The 14,121-nt window shown below is 51.0% G+C and overlaps 1 protein-coding gene across 1 annotated transcript; it reads left to right on the forward strand.

Annotated features, from left to right (window-relative positions):
* The first annotated feature begins 486 nt into the window (after nt 1-486).
* On the forward strand, nt 487-11,358 carry parp4 (poly (ADP-ribose) polymerase family, member 4). The gene is made up of 38 exons (XM_037489046.2): nt 487-594; nt 1,091-1,218; nt 1,336-1,531; nt 1,642-1,729; nt 1,840-1,918; nt 2,007-2,111; nt 2,210-2,368; nt 2,529-2,666; nt 2,778-2,948; nt 3,095-3,246; nt 3,370-3,501; nt 3,793-3,891; nt 3,968-4,151; nt 4,269-4,410; nt 4,649-4,788; nt 4,897-5,028; nt 5,159-5,245; nt 5,519-5,683; nt 6,042-6,079; nt 6,160-6,241; nt 6,448-6,585; nt 6,656-6,845; nt 6,983-7,053; nt 7,141-7,328; nt 7,417-7,516; nt 7,602-7,772; nt 7,935-8,015; nt 8,115-8,195; nt 8,361-8,456; nt 8,561-8,698; nt 8,773-8,805; nt 8,901-8,969; nt 9,063-9,098; nt 9,254-10,155; nt 10,243-10,303; nt 10,494-10,596; nt 10,841-10,973; nt 11,057-11,358. Exons 2-38 carry the CDS (start codon nt 1,093-1,095, stop codon nt 11,247-11,249), a joined length of 5,199 nt encoding a protein of 1,732 aa, XP_037344943.2. The 5' UTR covers nt 487-594; nt 1,091-1,092; the 3' UTR covers nt 11,250-11,358.
* Nucleotides 11,359-14,121: the final 2,763 nt, after the last annotated feature.

Below are 14,121 nucleotides of genomic sequence, written 5' to 3' on the forward strand. Positions count from 1 at the left end.
GTCTGTCTGTAGCACAAGCTATTTAATGTACAAAAAGCAGCAGGATTTTAAGGTTTTAATGGTGTAACAATTGTTCAATTTGAGAGTGAGAATTATAGGGTGAAAAAAAACTGACATACGTATACTGAAGAAATCTACTTGAAAATTTCCATACTATTATTTTATACTTCTTTATATTTCAGGATTAATTGAACCTTTTACTTCACTGTTACATTTATTTAACACTTCTAGTTACATTTTAAATCGATATATATATTTAAATGTACCTCATATTGACTAAAATGTACATGTGTTTATTAGTATGTCGGATTATGTCGGAAAATATTTATTATTCTAATATTCACAAAACATAATTTTTATTTTTACCAGCATAAAGATTTTCAACTGTGATCTTTGTTCCCCCCCACTTCATTAAATTTCGCTGCACAGTCTTTTATTTTGAAAACAGGAACCTACCGGAAGCTAAACGGACCGTGCTAACGGGTAATTTTCCGGTAAAGTTGACCCCGCAGCAGTGAACACCTTTTTCTTTACTTCCCTCAATACGAGGACCAACAGCCGCCTCCCGACTGCTGTCTGCTTCTTGACAATTAAGTAAACCATATTTTATTCATTTAACCGGAAGTTAGCGAAGTTATACGCCACGTCAAATGCTTTTATTGTCAAAGTGTCATCGGTCAAATACTTTTAATGTTGTGATACACCTTTACTCTGCTTACTTTCTCGAAATCGTTTCATGAAATAATGTCATAAAATACATTTGAAAGCTATCCATTAAAATAAAATCTAAATGGTTGAAAACTTTTTAAATCATAAGTTGTTACATTGCAGCGTGTTTTACACTTCTTTTTTTACGGGAATGGGAGTCGCTTCCGCGTTGGTTTACCAGTAGTCCACTTTGAGGTGTGTGTGTGTGCGTGCGTGCGTGCGCGGGGGGGCGGGGCGGCTATGTGTCATCGTTCTTACTTAGTAACACAAAATATCAGATATTAATGCCATTCACACCGAGACGGTGAGGGAGGGGGGAGGACCTGGGGGGAGAAAGAGAGAGGGACCCCCATCGAGACATTGATCATATTCCCCCCCTCAGACATGGGCGTGTTTGAGCACTGCTCCCTGCTCCTGGAGCTCAAAGCTTTGCCCCCCAAGGAGAAGAGGAAGCTGAGATCATCCGTCACGGACAACGGAGGCACCATTTGCTACGTGGTCAATGAGAAGGTTGGACGATAGTCACCGGGTTTATTAACCAAATGCACCCATATGGACACATCTATACATAAATCTATATCTCTATATAGATTCCCTGGTGCTCCCTGATGATCTTTTTACCCACAGTGCTCTCTGGTGGTGACCGGCGGTGTGGCCGACCTGAGCTCCACCCGGCTGCGCGCCGTCCAGAGGCACGGCACGCCCGTGGTGGGGGTGGACTACGTCTACGGCTGCCTGGAGAGAGGCCTTCTCCTGCCTGTGGATGACTACAAGCTGGGGGCCTCCTCGCCTCCCCCCGCCCCCCCCTCGCCGCCGCGCCACGGTATTCTCCTCGGCGGTTAACAATCGTCTGCACTCGACGACGCGCGGTCCTTCTCGCCGCCAGGAGGCGTGTCCTCGTTCACCTTGTGTGTGTTTCCTTCTGTCCCGCAGCGCTCAGCGCAACCACCGCCGAGCCCAGCGGGGGGCCCGTCGAGCCGGGTCAGAGCGGGCCGAGTGGAGGCGTCCGGAAGGAGTTCAGGTGTGCAAGGCATGGGGGCGGAGTGGGGGGGGGGGGGTTGCATTTCTCCTCTTCCTTAAATGCGTTGCCATTCATCTCGTACCTTCTGTCGTCAATTTTTGTCTTGGCAGAATTTACACTGAGACGGATCCGGATCTCCCAAAGTATCCGCCCAACTTTCAAGTGGCGAAGTACTGCATCTTTGAAAAGGTCCATCCGCCGGGACGCCACGCTGTGACGCCGTGCCGCTAGGCGCGCTGGAGTTTCCGGTGCATTACTGATCTGGATTTCCCTGCAGGTGAACGGCGGCGCCTGGTGCGTGCTGGAGCTGCAGAGCCACGCGGGAGCGAGCGGATGTCGGTTCCGAGTGGTCCGCTACCGGAAGGACGACGTGACGGCCGAGGTAGGGAGCAAGAGCCCCCGCGTCCCCGCGCGTTAATTACGATCCACCGTGACCCCCGTGGAAGCTGAAAAGCCGCCGCGTGTGTTTGTGCGAGGCAGGCGCCGGCGGCGAGGGACGTGCTGGTCTTCCTGTCGGCGTCCGAGGACGCTGTGGAGGTGTACGAGGCCCAGAGGGAGAGCCTGCAGGCCGCCGGGCTGCATCCCAGGACCAACACCCCTCCACACGCCCCCCACCTGGGCTCCGCCCCCCTGCAGCAGGTCCGACTACGCTCACCGCACGCATACGATGCAGTCGGCATGGTGGCCTTTGGCATTATTGCGTAATGTTCTTGAAGTGATTTTTGCTTTTAAATGTGTGTCACACGGTGTCACAATAGTAAATAATAAATAGCAAACAACACAACAAACCAACTTGCAGCTGCTGCTGGAGGAGAGGCTGAGCACGGGGAGCTTATCGCAGGAAGTGGGCGTGTTCGTAGAGCTGCTGTGGACCGAGGCCCTCGGTCGCCTCGGCAACATCCTCCGAGTACCCATCGACAAGCTGAGCCTCAACGACGTACGCTTTCCTCTCCAGCCCCCGGTTTCCTCCATCGCTCCTGAGCGCAGCATCAGTACCATAACGCTGGTCTCCGTGTGTGTGTGCGTGTGTGTGTGTGTGTGCGCGTAGGTCAGCAGGGCCGAGGGCTTGTTGCTCCAGGCTCACAGCAAGCTGAGGGGGGGGGATCACTCCGAGGTGGCGTCCCTCCTTCACGAGGTTCACACCGTCCTGTTGCACGTGGCGCCGTCCCAGCATCCGCCCACCGCCAAGCTCATCTCGCAGAGACTGGACCTGTGTCAGGTAACGCACACGCTAAGACGCACACGCTAAGACGCACACGCTAAGACGCGTAGAGAACCAAACAATCCCTTAGCATGCGGTGTTGTGTTCCCTAAGATTCACGATGTATGGATGGGAATTAAAACCTTTGTCCCGTTTGAGTCCAGTTGATCCGAGATGTTCTGAACGTGAGCGAGATGACCATGGGGAGCTCCGCCCCCTCCTCCCTGGGGAAGTACCGCGCCATGAGGTGCAGCATCGACGCCGTTCCCCCCGACACCCCCGAGTTTCAGGCTGTGACGGCTCTGCTGCGGGACAGGTAGCGTACCGCCTCAGGCTCCGCCCCCTACGCGCACTGATGACATTTAGACCTCCAGTCAGAAGCCAGATGGAACTTTGGTCTGATCAGATCTCGTTTCACACGTCCACTTCCTGCTTGCAGCCGGGTGCACGTCCGACAGGTTCTGCGCGTCAGCAGGGGGGCGGAGCTTCAGGCGTTTAAGAGCGAGCTGGGGAACATTAAGCCCCTCCTCCATTCCTCCAGCCCCAGCAACTTTGTGGGGGTCCTGTCTCGGTGAGACAAACAAACACACAAAAACACACAAAAATACACAAATTACTTTCATGAAAAACAGACACTTAGTACTTTTAGTATATTAGCTCAGTAAGCTCTTTTTCTTATTATTATTTACTATTATTATTATTAATTTGTTTATATTAATATTATTATCTTAGTATCTCAGTATTTGTAAAGGATCTAGGTGCTTGGTGAATATTGTATTCGAATTTGTATTCCCAGTGTTGTAAAACTACCTTTCTGAGGTGAAAATCTCTTTTTTTTTCTTCTTTTTTTTTCAAATCGCAGCGGTCTGCTGCTGCCCCGCGTCGGAGTGGAGCATCATGGGATAGAGAGGACCGACGCGGGTAACCTGGGCAGTGGAATCTACTTCAGCGATGCCGTCGGGTACGGAGCAGAATCGGGTCGCCGTGCGACGCTGGCGTCCGCATGAATACATTAACGGTTCTCCCTCCGCCCTCAGCACCAGCCTGAAGTACTCCAGGCCCAGCGAGACGGACGGCGCCCGCCTGCTGCTGGTGTGCGACGTGGCGCTCGGACGCTGCAGGGACGAGCACCGCAGGGACGTCACGCTTACCCGGGCTCCCGAGGGACACCACAGCGTGCACGGCGTCCGCCGCACCCCCGACACCCGCTCCGAGTTCGAGGTAGGAGGTTCAACAATGCGGGTGGGGGCGGAGAGATGGACGATTTGTTTCCTCTGAAGGCCTCGGGCGACACGTTCCGCATTGTGGTTATTTCTAAAACCCGCCCCGTCCCTGCAGGACGACGAGTACGTGGTCTACAGCCCCGATCAGGTGAAGCTCAAGTACGTGGTTCAGTTCGCCGTCGAGGGCGACCCCCTGAAGGAGTTCAGCCCGGCCATCGACACCTCGGCTCAGCCGGCTGCGCCTCCTTCTGACCGAGGTGAGCAACCGGCTACAGCCCCCCAAAAAGTGGCATCTTCCTTTCAACTAAAGGAGTTAAAATATGATGGGATGGAATAATTAAATGATGTGGAAAAAGATTCCATATATTTATTCTGCAAAGCATCCTGCATTCTTTCAGCATAAAAAGCTTTATGTGTATCTGTGTGTGTGTGTGTGTGTGTGTGTGTGCGTGTGTGTGTGTGTGTGTGTGTGTGTGTGTGTGTGTGTGTGTGTAGGTTGGGAGGACGGGGAAGACGTTGACGACATTCCGAACCCTCTGGCGGAGGTGAAGGCCGGACTGTTGGACGTCTCGGGTCAGCAGCTCCCCCTGGAGGCCGTGCACGTGAAGTGCAGACTGATGGATCTTCTCTCCCAGGTGAGAAAAGAGAAGCTGAGCTTTTCTTTAAGTGGTTTTATCTGTCGGGGGGGGGGGGGGGGTCGGGGGCCGTTGACCGACTGTCCGAGTTTTCTGGCTCCCTTTTAGGTCGTCATCTTCCAAAAATACACCAACCGGAGCTCCGTGCCCATCGAGGCCAAGTACGTCTTCCCGTTGGACGATTCTGCAGCGGTTTGTGGGTTTGAAGCTTTCATCAATGGGAAACACGTGGTGGGCCAGGTAACTACTCACAGACCACACTGTACACCTCTGGCCACCTCTGACACGTCAGCACTTCTGTTTCATCTGGCCGAGGCTAGACTTGGTTTCTCCGCGAATCAGTGTGTTTGGTGTTTGTTTTGGATCTCAGGTGAAGGAGAAAGAGGCGGCTCGGAGGGAGTACAAGCAGGCCGTGGAGAGAGGCCACGGAGCCTACCTCATGGACCAGGACGCCCCGGTACGCTGCACTCAAACACCTGCAGCCGGCGCTCAACATCTGGAGCATTAGGCCGATCCAACAGCACTTTATGAAATCGATACTTCCAACATCCTGCAGTCGATTCCTGCAAAACCGGAACTTGATCGTGTTCTAGTCAGCTTATCTCCTGCACTCAAGCTTATAAACAAACTATCAAAATGAACTTTACTACAGACCTAATAGACGCAAGTTTTGTATCAATCTTTTAAAATGCACGGCGTGCGGGTGACATCATCGGCGTGCTCCCTGCAGGACGTGTTCACCATCAGCGTGGGAAACCTGCCGCCCGGCGCCTCCGTCCTCATCAAGGTCACCTTCGTGTGCGAGCTGGTCGTCAGGGACGGCAGCATCCTCTTCTCTCTGCCCGCCAGCGTGGCCCCGTGGCAGCAGGGGGCGGCGCTCAACCAGACCACGCAGGTGAGGGCGGGGCCACAGGTACACACACACACACACACACGCGTTCTCACCTCCGGAGCTTCCAGCATCCGCAGAGGAATGAAGCTGTTAAGCACGACGTGAGAGCTCCTGAAGCGTCAGAGTGACAACAAACTCATTTAAAGAAGTTAAGTCACGTGACCGACATGATGAAGAAACCACAGGTGAAGAGGGTCAAAGAATGACAGTAGAAATCAATATGAAACGTTACAGCTCACTACTTAAGTTTTCTACAAACACAACCTGATATGTAAACTGTTTGTGTTTTTCTTCTATTAAATGGATCATATGTGAATACATCACAGCAGCCATGTTTCATTTCCTTTCTGCTGATCAACAGGTGACGGTGGAGAAGGTGTGCGTGACTGATGAGGCGAGGTCAGCTACTTTTAGACGTTAGATGGGTTTTCCTGCACCGTGACTCTGGATGTGTCGCTCACGCTGGTTGTCTCCCTCAGAGAGTTCACGCTGGACGCGTCAGTCGAGATGCCCAATAAGATCGCCCACCTGCAGTGCATCACTCACAAAGTCAAGATCAAGGTGATCAGCTGTTTTCACCCATAAATTAATCATAGTTGAATTGTGTTACAGACGTGTCACTTGCCTCCTCGGTTTTAACTTTATAAACAAAGTCTTACAATTTGTGTTTTATATATCTTATAATGCATATTTGTTCCACAGTTAAATATAATGAACGGGTGCGTTATCCATTGAGAAGATTTTTCTCCTTTGTGTGCGTCACGCAGAGGACGGACTGTAAGGCGGTGGTGAGCGTGCTGCCGGGTGAGCTCATGGGTGGAGACGGTTTCCAGCTGTCAATCACTCTGTCTGAGGTGCACCTGCCCAGGATGTGGGTGGAGAAACACCCCGACAAGGACAGCCAGGTCCGTCCCTCTTGCCTTTCGACATTCGGTGTTTCACACGGGTCCTTCATTGGGTGTCTGTGTCCTCCAGGCCTGCATGTTGGTGTTCTATCCGGACTTCCAAGTGGAGTCCTCGTCGGCCCCCGACGAGGTGGTCCTCCTGGTGGACTCGTCCGAGTCCATGAAGGGGGAGCCCCTCCTCGCGGCCCGCAGGCTCGCCCTGCAGGTCCTCAAAACCCTCGGCCCCCACCTCAGGGTCAACGTGCTCTTCTTCGGGACGGGTCGGTTTGAGCTTTTTATTCAAATTTAAGACGAGTGAAAGCGACATCGCGTTGTAGAGGGAAGCTAAACAGGGGGGGAGGTATCAAAGGACTACAGGAAATAAAAAATATATGCATTAAAATGATTCTTTTCACAGAGCACACGGAAGCTTTCCCGGCGGCTCGGCCGCTCGGCGCCGCTCGCCCGGACGCAGAGGTCATGGTGAAGGTGAGTGGTGGCGCATCCTGTCATTATAATATAATATAATATCGTTGTCTTTACCATGCCATACCACCCCCCCCCCCCCCCCCTCAGCTCACCCCTCCAGCAGGGGGCGGCACCGAGCTGTGGCGGCCCCTGAGGGCCCTGGGCCTGCTGCCCCCGTCCCGCGGCGTCAGGAACCTCCTGCTGCTGTCGGACGGCCACGTGCAGAACGGCGAGCTCGCCCTGCGGCTGCTCCGGGACGGCGCCGCGCACACCCGCCTCTTCGCCTGCGGCCTCAGGTGGGGGAGCGGGCGGGTCGAGGGGTCGGAGGTCACGACTCTTGAGCGTCAGACATTTACCTGACTTTTTTTGTGATTGTGATTTCAGCCCAACAGCCAATCGGCACATGCTGAGAGCCTTGGCCCAGGCGGGGGGCGGAGCCTTTGAATTCTTCGACGCGAAAACCAAACACAACTGGGCGGAGAAGGTGAGAACGACGAATCCCACGTGACCGTGTAGCAGACTGTCTGCGTAGCGACGTCATTCAAGCCTTTTTGTTGCCCCCCCCTCAGGTGGCGCGGCAGGTGAAGCGCATGGCTTCCCCCGGCTGCAGCTCGGTGGCGGTTAAGTGGCAGCAGTTCAGCCCGACGGCGCCCTCCCCGGTCCAGGCGCCCCAGCAGCTCCACGCGCTGTTCAACGACTGCCACGCGCTGGTCTACGGCTTCGTGCCGCACTGCACGCAGGTGTGTGCGCTGCGGGGGGGAACGCTCCAGCGACTGCTCGTCCTCTGATGCAAAGTGATGCGAAGCAGCTGCTTTCTCAGGGTCATTTCTCCGCGCGTCGCCGTAAACGGGCTGTGATGTCATCAACGTCCGCCACAATGACGCAATGGATGCTTCCCACAGGCCACGCTGCTGGGAAACCTGAGCGGCCAGGAGCTGAAGACCATGGTGTCGACCAGCGAGCTGCAGAAGACCAGGGGCACGGTTAGGAGCGCGCGCACATTAACACGCGTGTTAATCAGTGGTAATAACATCTGTAATAACGCCTTTGTGTGCTGTGTGATGTCGGCTCGTGTTTCTCAGTTCCTCCACAAACTCACGGCGAGGGCCCTCATCAGGGATTACGAAGACGGGAGCCTGGACGGCGACGAGGCCCAACACGAGGTGTGTGTTTCTTACATTGATTTTAAATCAAGGTGCGAGGACGGAACATGACGCACGATGACGCGTGGTGATTGTGTCATGGATTAATCGTATCGGTGACCTCATCGAGGGGCTAACGGCGTCCTCTCGTTTTGTTGCTGACTTTTTGCCTTTTTCCTTCTCCAGGGGAGGAAAGCGGAGCGAAAGCGCTTCATCGTCGAGTTAAGCAAAGAGTTCTCCATCCTGTCTCAGTTCACCAGCTTCGTGGCCGTCGAGGAAAGGGTTCGTCTGTGTCTTCGTCCCCCGCCCCCCCCCCCCCCCCCCCCTGTGTTTACACCCTGCACTTTATTGAGTGAACCAAACCCGACTCGTCTGCCTCGTCTTAGGACTCGGCACAAACCGAGGAGGGCGTCACAGACATCCCCAAGTTGATCTCCGAGGAAGACGTGGACTTCCTCCCCTACGTCGCCTGGACGTCTCCTGGCGACGAGGACGTGTCCCCGGATCAATACTGTCCATCGATGGTAACTTCCCCCGCTGCTTTGAGCTTGTGATTTACCAATCCTGGCTTTAACCTGCATTGGTCTCTGTGTCACAGGAAGAAACGGAGGGTGATTGGATGGAACGTATGGTGAGGTGTATTCATGGGCGAAGGAGCACTCCTGCTTTGATGTTGTGATTGACTCAATTCCACTTTTATAAGCTGCATTTGTCTCTTTGTTACAGTTCGACTACAGCAATGATAGGCAAGAGGAAGAGGCATTAGGCTCGTGTATGTGGTCTGCCGATATGATGGTAATGCCCCACAGTGTGTAGTGTCATCGTGTGGAGAGGACGTTTTGCTGTTGTGACTAATTGTCCCACTCTGATGTTCTGTGTGTTTCTCAGATGAGTCACAGCTGCTCTACAAGCTCTTCACCAACGGTCCGTCCCATACTGCAGTTTACTCACTAATCTATGACATTGAATCAAACAGAATCATACAGATCATACAGAAATCCATTCATACGTGTGGAAAAGTGATGTTATCATTTATTGAGCAGACTGAGTATTTCTTCTTTATCTCTCTTTTGTTGCAGGAGTTCTTAACGGAGAAGAGTGAGGGCTTCAGTGCAGCTTTTTCCATATATAACCAGTCCATGCCTCTCTCTAGAAGGGAACGAGGTTCACTTGGGGAACCCCAAAATTTAACCTGTTTAAAACGATCTGCAGCCCTCTCCTTCGTTCCTCCTCGTCCTCTTTCGTACCAAGGTCCACTTGGGCAACCCCAGTCTGCAGCCCTCTCCTTCGTTCTTCCTCATTCTCGTCGTCGTCCTTGTTCGCTCCAAGGTCCAGTTGGGGAACCTGCAGCCCTCCCCTTCGTTCCTCCTCCTCCTCCTCATTCATTCCAAGGTTCATTTGGGGAACCCAAACCTGCAGCCCACCACCCAATGTGGGCCTCTCTTCGTTCTTCCAGGCCAGATCTGGCTTTGAGTTCATCCTCCTCTGGCCCACAACCTGTCAAACTACCAGAAGGTTCCGTTCTATTCGGTTCAGCATGGGTTCCCTCCACGTGCAGCAGCATGGTAGGTGGTGAGGTTGAGTCTCCCAGCGAGGGATTAGAAATGGAGATTTCGCCGTCGTCCTTGGATTTTTCCATCAAACGGTCGCTTTTCCTCTGCGCCCAGTCCCCCGAAAAGGAGCTGTTAGAATGCTCGGGTTTAGGTTCCAGTTCCAATGGCTCTATGGCTGGATTGCAATCCCTCAAACAAGCTTGGCCAATGACAGTAGGCCCTCCGGTTCCAGTTCGCCCAAAAGCAAAATGTCTCTCAAGGAGATCAAGAAGAGCTTCAAACTTGCCGGAGGTCGAAGGCTTGTCTGTGAGCGAAAGCCTCCCTGTGTCCGAGAGCCTCCTCTCGGACACAACTCCGGGGTCTTGGATGATGAGGGATATTCCATTTCAAGCTTATTCATCTACAGCCCACCAGAGTCGACCCCGGATGTGAGTCCACAGTAATCCACTCAGATATTTATTTTAAGCTCAAACCCGCAATGATTCCTGTAAAAACGGCTGCTGTCCTCTTCTCAGGGGCGTCACAGCTGAACGGCGGTGCCTCAAATGGACAAACGTCTTCCAGATGCAACATTCGGTAAGATACAAAATAAGAAATGAATGCAGAAATGAAAGTTCAACCTGAGCTTTCCCTGCAGCTCCGTGAGGAGCTTCGTCTCTTTTAGAGATCTCCAGCTGCGTCCTACTGCTGATGCTGCGCTCTGCTTCCAGCCTCTCGGGGGCCCGCAGAGGAGACGAGGCGTGAACAATGTGTCCCTGTGTTGCAGGAGGGCTTCTGGGAGCTGACCACACAGCTGGGTGAACTCGTCAATGTCGACGTAGACCTCTTTGCCAACGAGTTCCTGAAAGGCAAGGGCATCCAGTCTCTGGGTGAGGACTCAGAACCAGTGGCACTCCTCCAGTGGGAACTGGTGTCACATCATTTTGGCAGCTTTCTGGGGAGAGGGGGTCGGGTTTAATTCCTGTGGAGACCGAAGTATTTACACATTCCATTTAGCTCAATGTAAACATCTTACGTGTTTTAGCCCCCTTGTGGGCCTGGAAGTAAAGAATCTGATTCATTGGTATCGATGGAACTAATAACTGGGTTATTGGGCCTGTGATGGTGCTGCAGGTGCGAGGGCCCACGCCGACATCCTCAGGCTGCTGGCGACCCTTCTGGTCCTGCAGCTGATGAGGGTGGAGAAGCTGGAGGAGGGCAAACTGCTGCGCACGCTCTTCAGCCTGGACGAGTGCCCCCCGCCCAGGTCTGTGAGACGCCCTCTGTCCTCCAGCAGGACTTGTGCTTCTCCAGGCCTTAAACCTGAGGTTCTCTCTTCTCCCCGGCCAGGCCCCCGCGGTGGGAGGAGGTGCAGCGGGCGGTACACTGGGTCCGCTGGGCGGACCGTCAGTACCCGAGCGTCTACAGCCGGCTGGAGTTTGGTCTGAGCTGGGAGACCTCCACCCGGCAGCTGCTGGGCTTTGAGGGCCTCCCGCCCTTCTCCGCTCTCAGGGGTCTGAAGCTGCAGCTTGTGGCCCTCTGAACGGAGGAGAGTCGCCATGAATGAAAGAGAAGATTAGCTTTCATTTCCACGAGCAGATGTTTTCTGATTTTCTGCAGTAATGTGATGCCTCTAATCAGGGGGGGGGGGGGGGGGGGGATACCTTCATTTCTCAGTCATGAGTGCTGATTCTAAACCCAGATCATTGATGACAATCATTCATTTTAGGGACAGAATCTTGATCTTAACCCGCACGCTGCTTCTTCTCCAAATATGTCAACACTCAATGCGAGGTGATCTTTCTTTGTCCAAAATAAAATTGTGCCTAAACATTTTACCATAATTATTCAAGAGAGCTCTGCTTAAATTAAATTAAACTGAAAGAAGGGTTTTCTTCACCTTTATTCCACAGAGAGAAAACCGGTAACATCTCGTCCTCATTTAACGGTTGTTAATGTTCATGTTATTAATATTCAAACCCTTGTGCTTAAATCCTTTTAATCAGAAGGCACTACTATTACACACCTAACATCAGTATCTGTTTCCTACGGTTACCGTGGTAACACAGTTGCATGCGTGTTTAATGTGTGATTTTGAAATCGAATTGGCCTCGATGTACAACTTCCTCTCCAAAAACCTTTTGAGTAATTTTAGTACTTTTACTTCGGTAAGGTTTTGAATAAATGATTCGGCCTTTAGTGGAGTATATTTAAATGTGTACAGCTCCATGACTTTGACAGCAGGCGATCTTTAAGGCTGTGCTAAAATGTGACTTTGTCCTTCAGTTTGTACCTTGAATGTGTAATTAATTTCAAAACTTCAGTAAGTGTGTGGTGGCGGTTTTAGTTTAGATTTAGTTCTAGTTCTGCATCAACCGAGGAAAAGAAACCACAAAGGAAGACATCAGCATGTGAAGATATGAATCAGGCTTTATCACTTCCTTTCGTTTTTTTTACCACTTAGCTCTAAGTCACTGATGGTCTTTCTCTAAAAAAACACATTATGAAAAAATACAGTTTTTATATTATTTTTAGGTAGTTTTGTTTATAAAGTTCCTTGTGTTTAAGCTTGAAATCCCAGTTTATAAGTTGTTCTTTGCTGATCTGTCTAATCATGAAGAGAATTAAAATCTTTTTCAATGTTCCTCGAGTATCTAAAGATCTCTTCCTGTGTTCTCATTTTGTTACATAGTTTCTTCAGAAGGCCTTCGTAGTCTTTGACTTCCTCCCCTTCATCCTTATAGAATTCTTATTTGACCTACATACAGAGATTATAGGGTCTGAATACTATATTATTGTGGGGCTGTAAATAATATATAGGAACGCTGCCTACAGTTCAAAGATTTCCTTTTTAATACCTCTAATCGAGACAATGTCTGTATGAAGCTACGATTTGGGAGAGGTTTAAAGCTGCAAGTGCATCACTCCAAAGTGGTAAACATCCTGAAAGTCTTTTTATTTCTTGGAAAACCTGAGACTTTACACTTGCTGTTGAGGTTGTGTCTGATGGTGGCTGTCCCTGCAGTGGAGGAACGAGGAACTCAAGATGCTGTAGTTTGAAGCTAAGTGTTTTGTATTCATTCGTTGCTCAGGCAACGTTTATGCACCGGAGTGGGAAACAATGAGAGTCTTGAATGACGGTCTTTAGTGATCGATCCTCTGAGGGAAAACGTAAGTGTTTCAGTCAGACCAGAATTCTCACCTGCAGACTCTGAGGTTGTCACTAATATAAACTGTAGATCTTTACATTCTGATGGTTTTTGTCACGTAAACGACTCATACAGACCCAAAAAGGTTTGACTGAAAAATGTTCCATTATGGGAAATATCAGTCCTCTAATATATCACATCAGTTATTTTTACAAGAACATGTGGTTTGAAGCAGTGGTTAACTGACCCACCATCACCCCTTAATGGGAAGCCGCGACCCAAATCGTTCGGTCAACGGGGGGGTGTTCAGAGGAGAACTAGAGGGGTTAAAATGACAGCAGTGTAATTTGTCACGCCCACGTGCACGCACATTCTCACACATTTCCTCCTTCCCCCGGAAAGGTGCTTTTAATCTCCTATCTTTGTGGCCTATTTGTAACACTTGCATTGATCCCTGTGTTCACTGGTCTGAGCAACTGTCAGAGCACAGAGGGCAGACTTCATTGTGCTTTATTTTATGTACATATATGGCTCTGAAATCTCAACCTTCTTTAAAGTCAAATTGTTCATAAGCTGAAAGCAGCATCGATGGACGAAGTCTTCGCCGACGCTGAATACAACGGGGCTCAGGTTTCCATAAGACCTTCAACAGCTGCTCCAGGTAAGAATGATCAGTTTGTGCATCTTCTCCTGACCAGTGTGTTGACTGGTCTTCACTGTGTCCAGGTCCCAGGAGCCCAAGGAGCAGACCTCATGGAGCTGTCTCTCTGGGGCTGCTCATAGTCCTCCTGCTGGCTGGACTCGTCTGTCTCCGTGTCCACTGTGAGTCTGATCTTCATCCAAGTTGAGATCTGAGAGAGTTCAGGTTGCAGGTTGTCATGACAACATTTGCTCAGTATCTTTATAATCTCTGGGAAAAGATGATGGGATGTTTTTGTAATATAGACCAGAACAGTGATGTATTCAATCATTTATTTGTGTCTTTATGACTCAGCGCATGCAGCAGCTGCAGAACTCTCCTCCATCAAAGCCAACTTGACGGAGTGTCTCCGGGTCAGTGGAGACAAGCTGTCCTCAGTGTCTGCAGAGAGAGACCAGCTGAGGGACAACTTCACTGCACTGAGTAAAGAGAAGGACAGACTTCAACTGCTGTTGAAACAGAGTGAGTGCTGGTCTGTATTTATACATACACATATATATATATATATATATAGGCAATGAGGGAGGTCTAGCTACACTTCACCGTTACCCCGTCGTTGGGTCCAC

The sequence above is a fragment of the Pungitius pungitius genome, chromosome 10 (genome assembly GCF_949316345.1).
Source record: "Pungitius pungitius chromosome 10, fPunPun2.1, whole genome shotgun sequence".
Taxonomy (NCBI): Eukaryota; Metazoa; Chordata; class Actinopteri; order Perciformes; family Gasterosteidae; genus Pungitius; species Pungitius pungitius.

Bases quoted from the DNA above. Each gene is read 5' to 3' on its own strand.
- parp4 (XM_037489046.2), top strand. From the start codon at position 1,093: ATGGGCGTGTTTGAGCACTGCTCCCTGCTCCTGGAGCTCAAAGCTTTG. The intron at 1,919-2,006 runs GTCCATCCGCCG...ATTTCCCTGCAG, and splicing joins AGTACTGCATCTTTGAAAAG to GTGAACGGCGGCGCCTGGTG. The intron at 6,080-6,159 runs GTCAGCTACTTT...TGTCTCCCTCAG, and splicing joins TGCGTGACTGATGAGGCGAG to AGAGTTCACGCTGGACGCGT.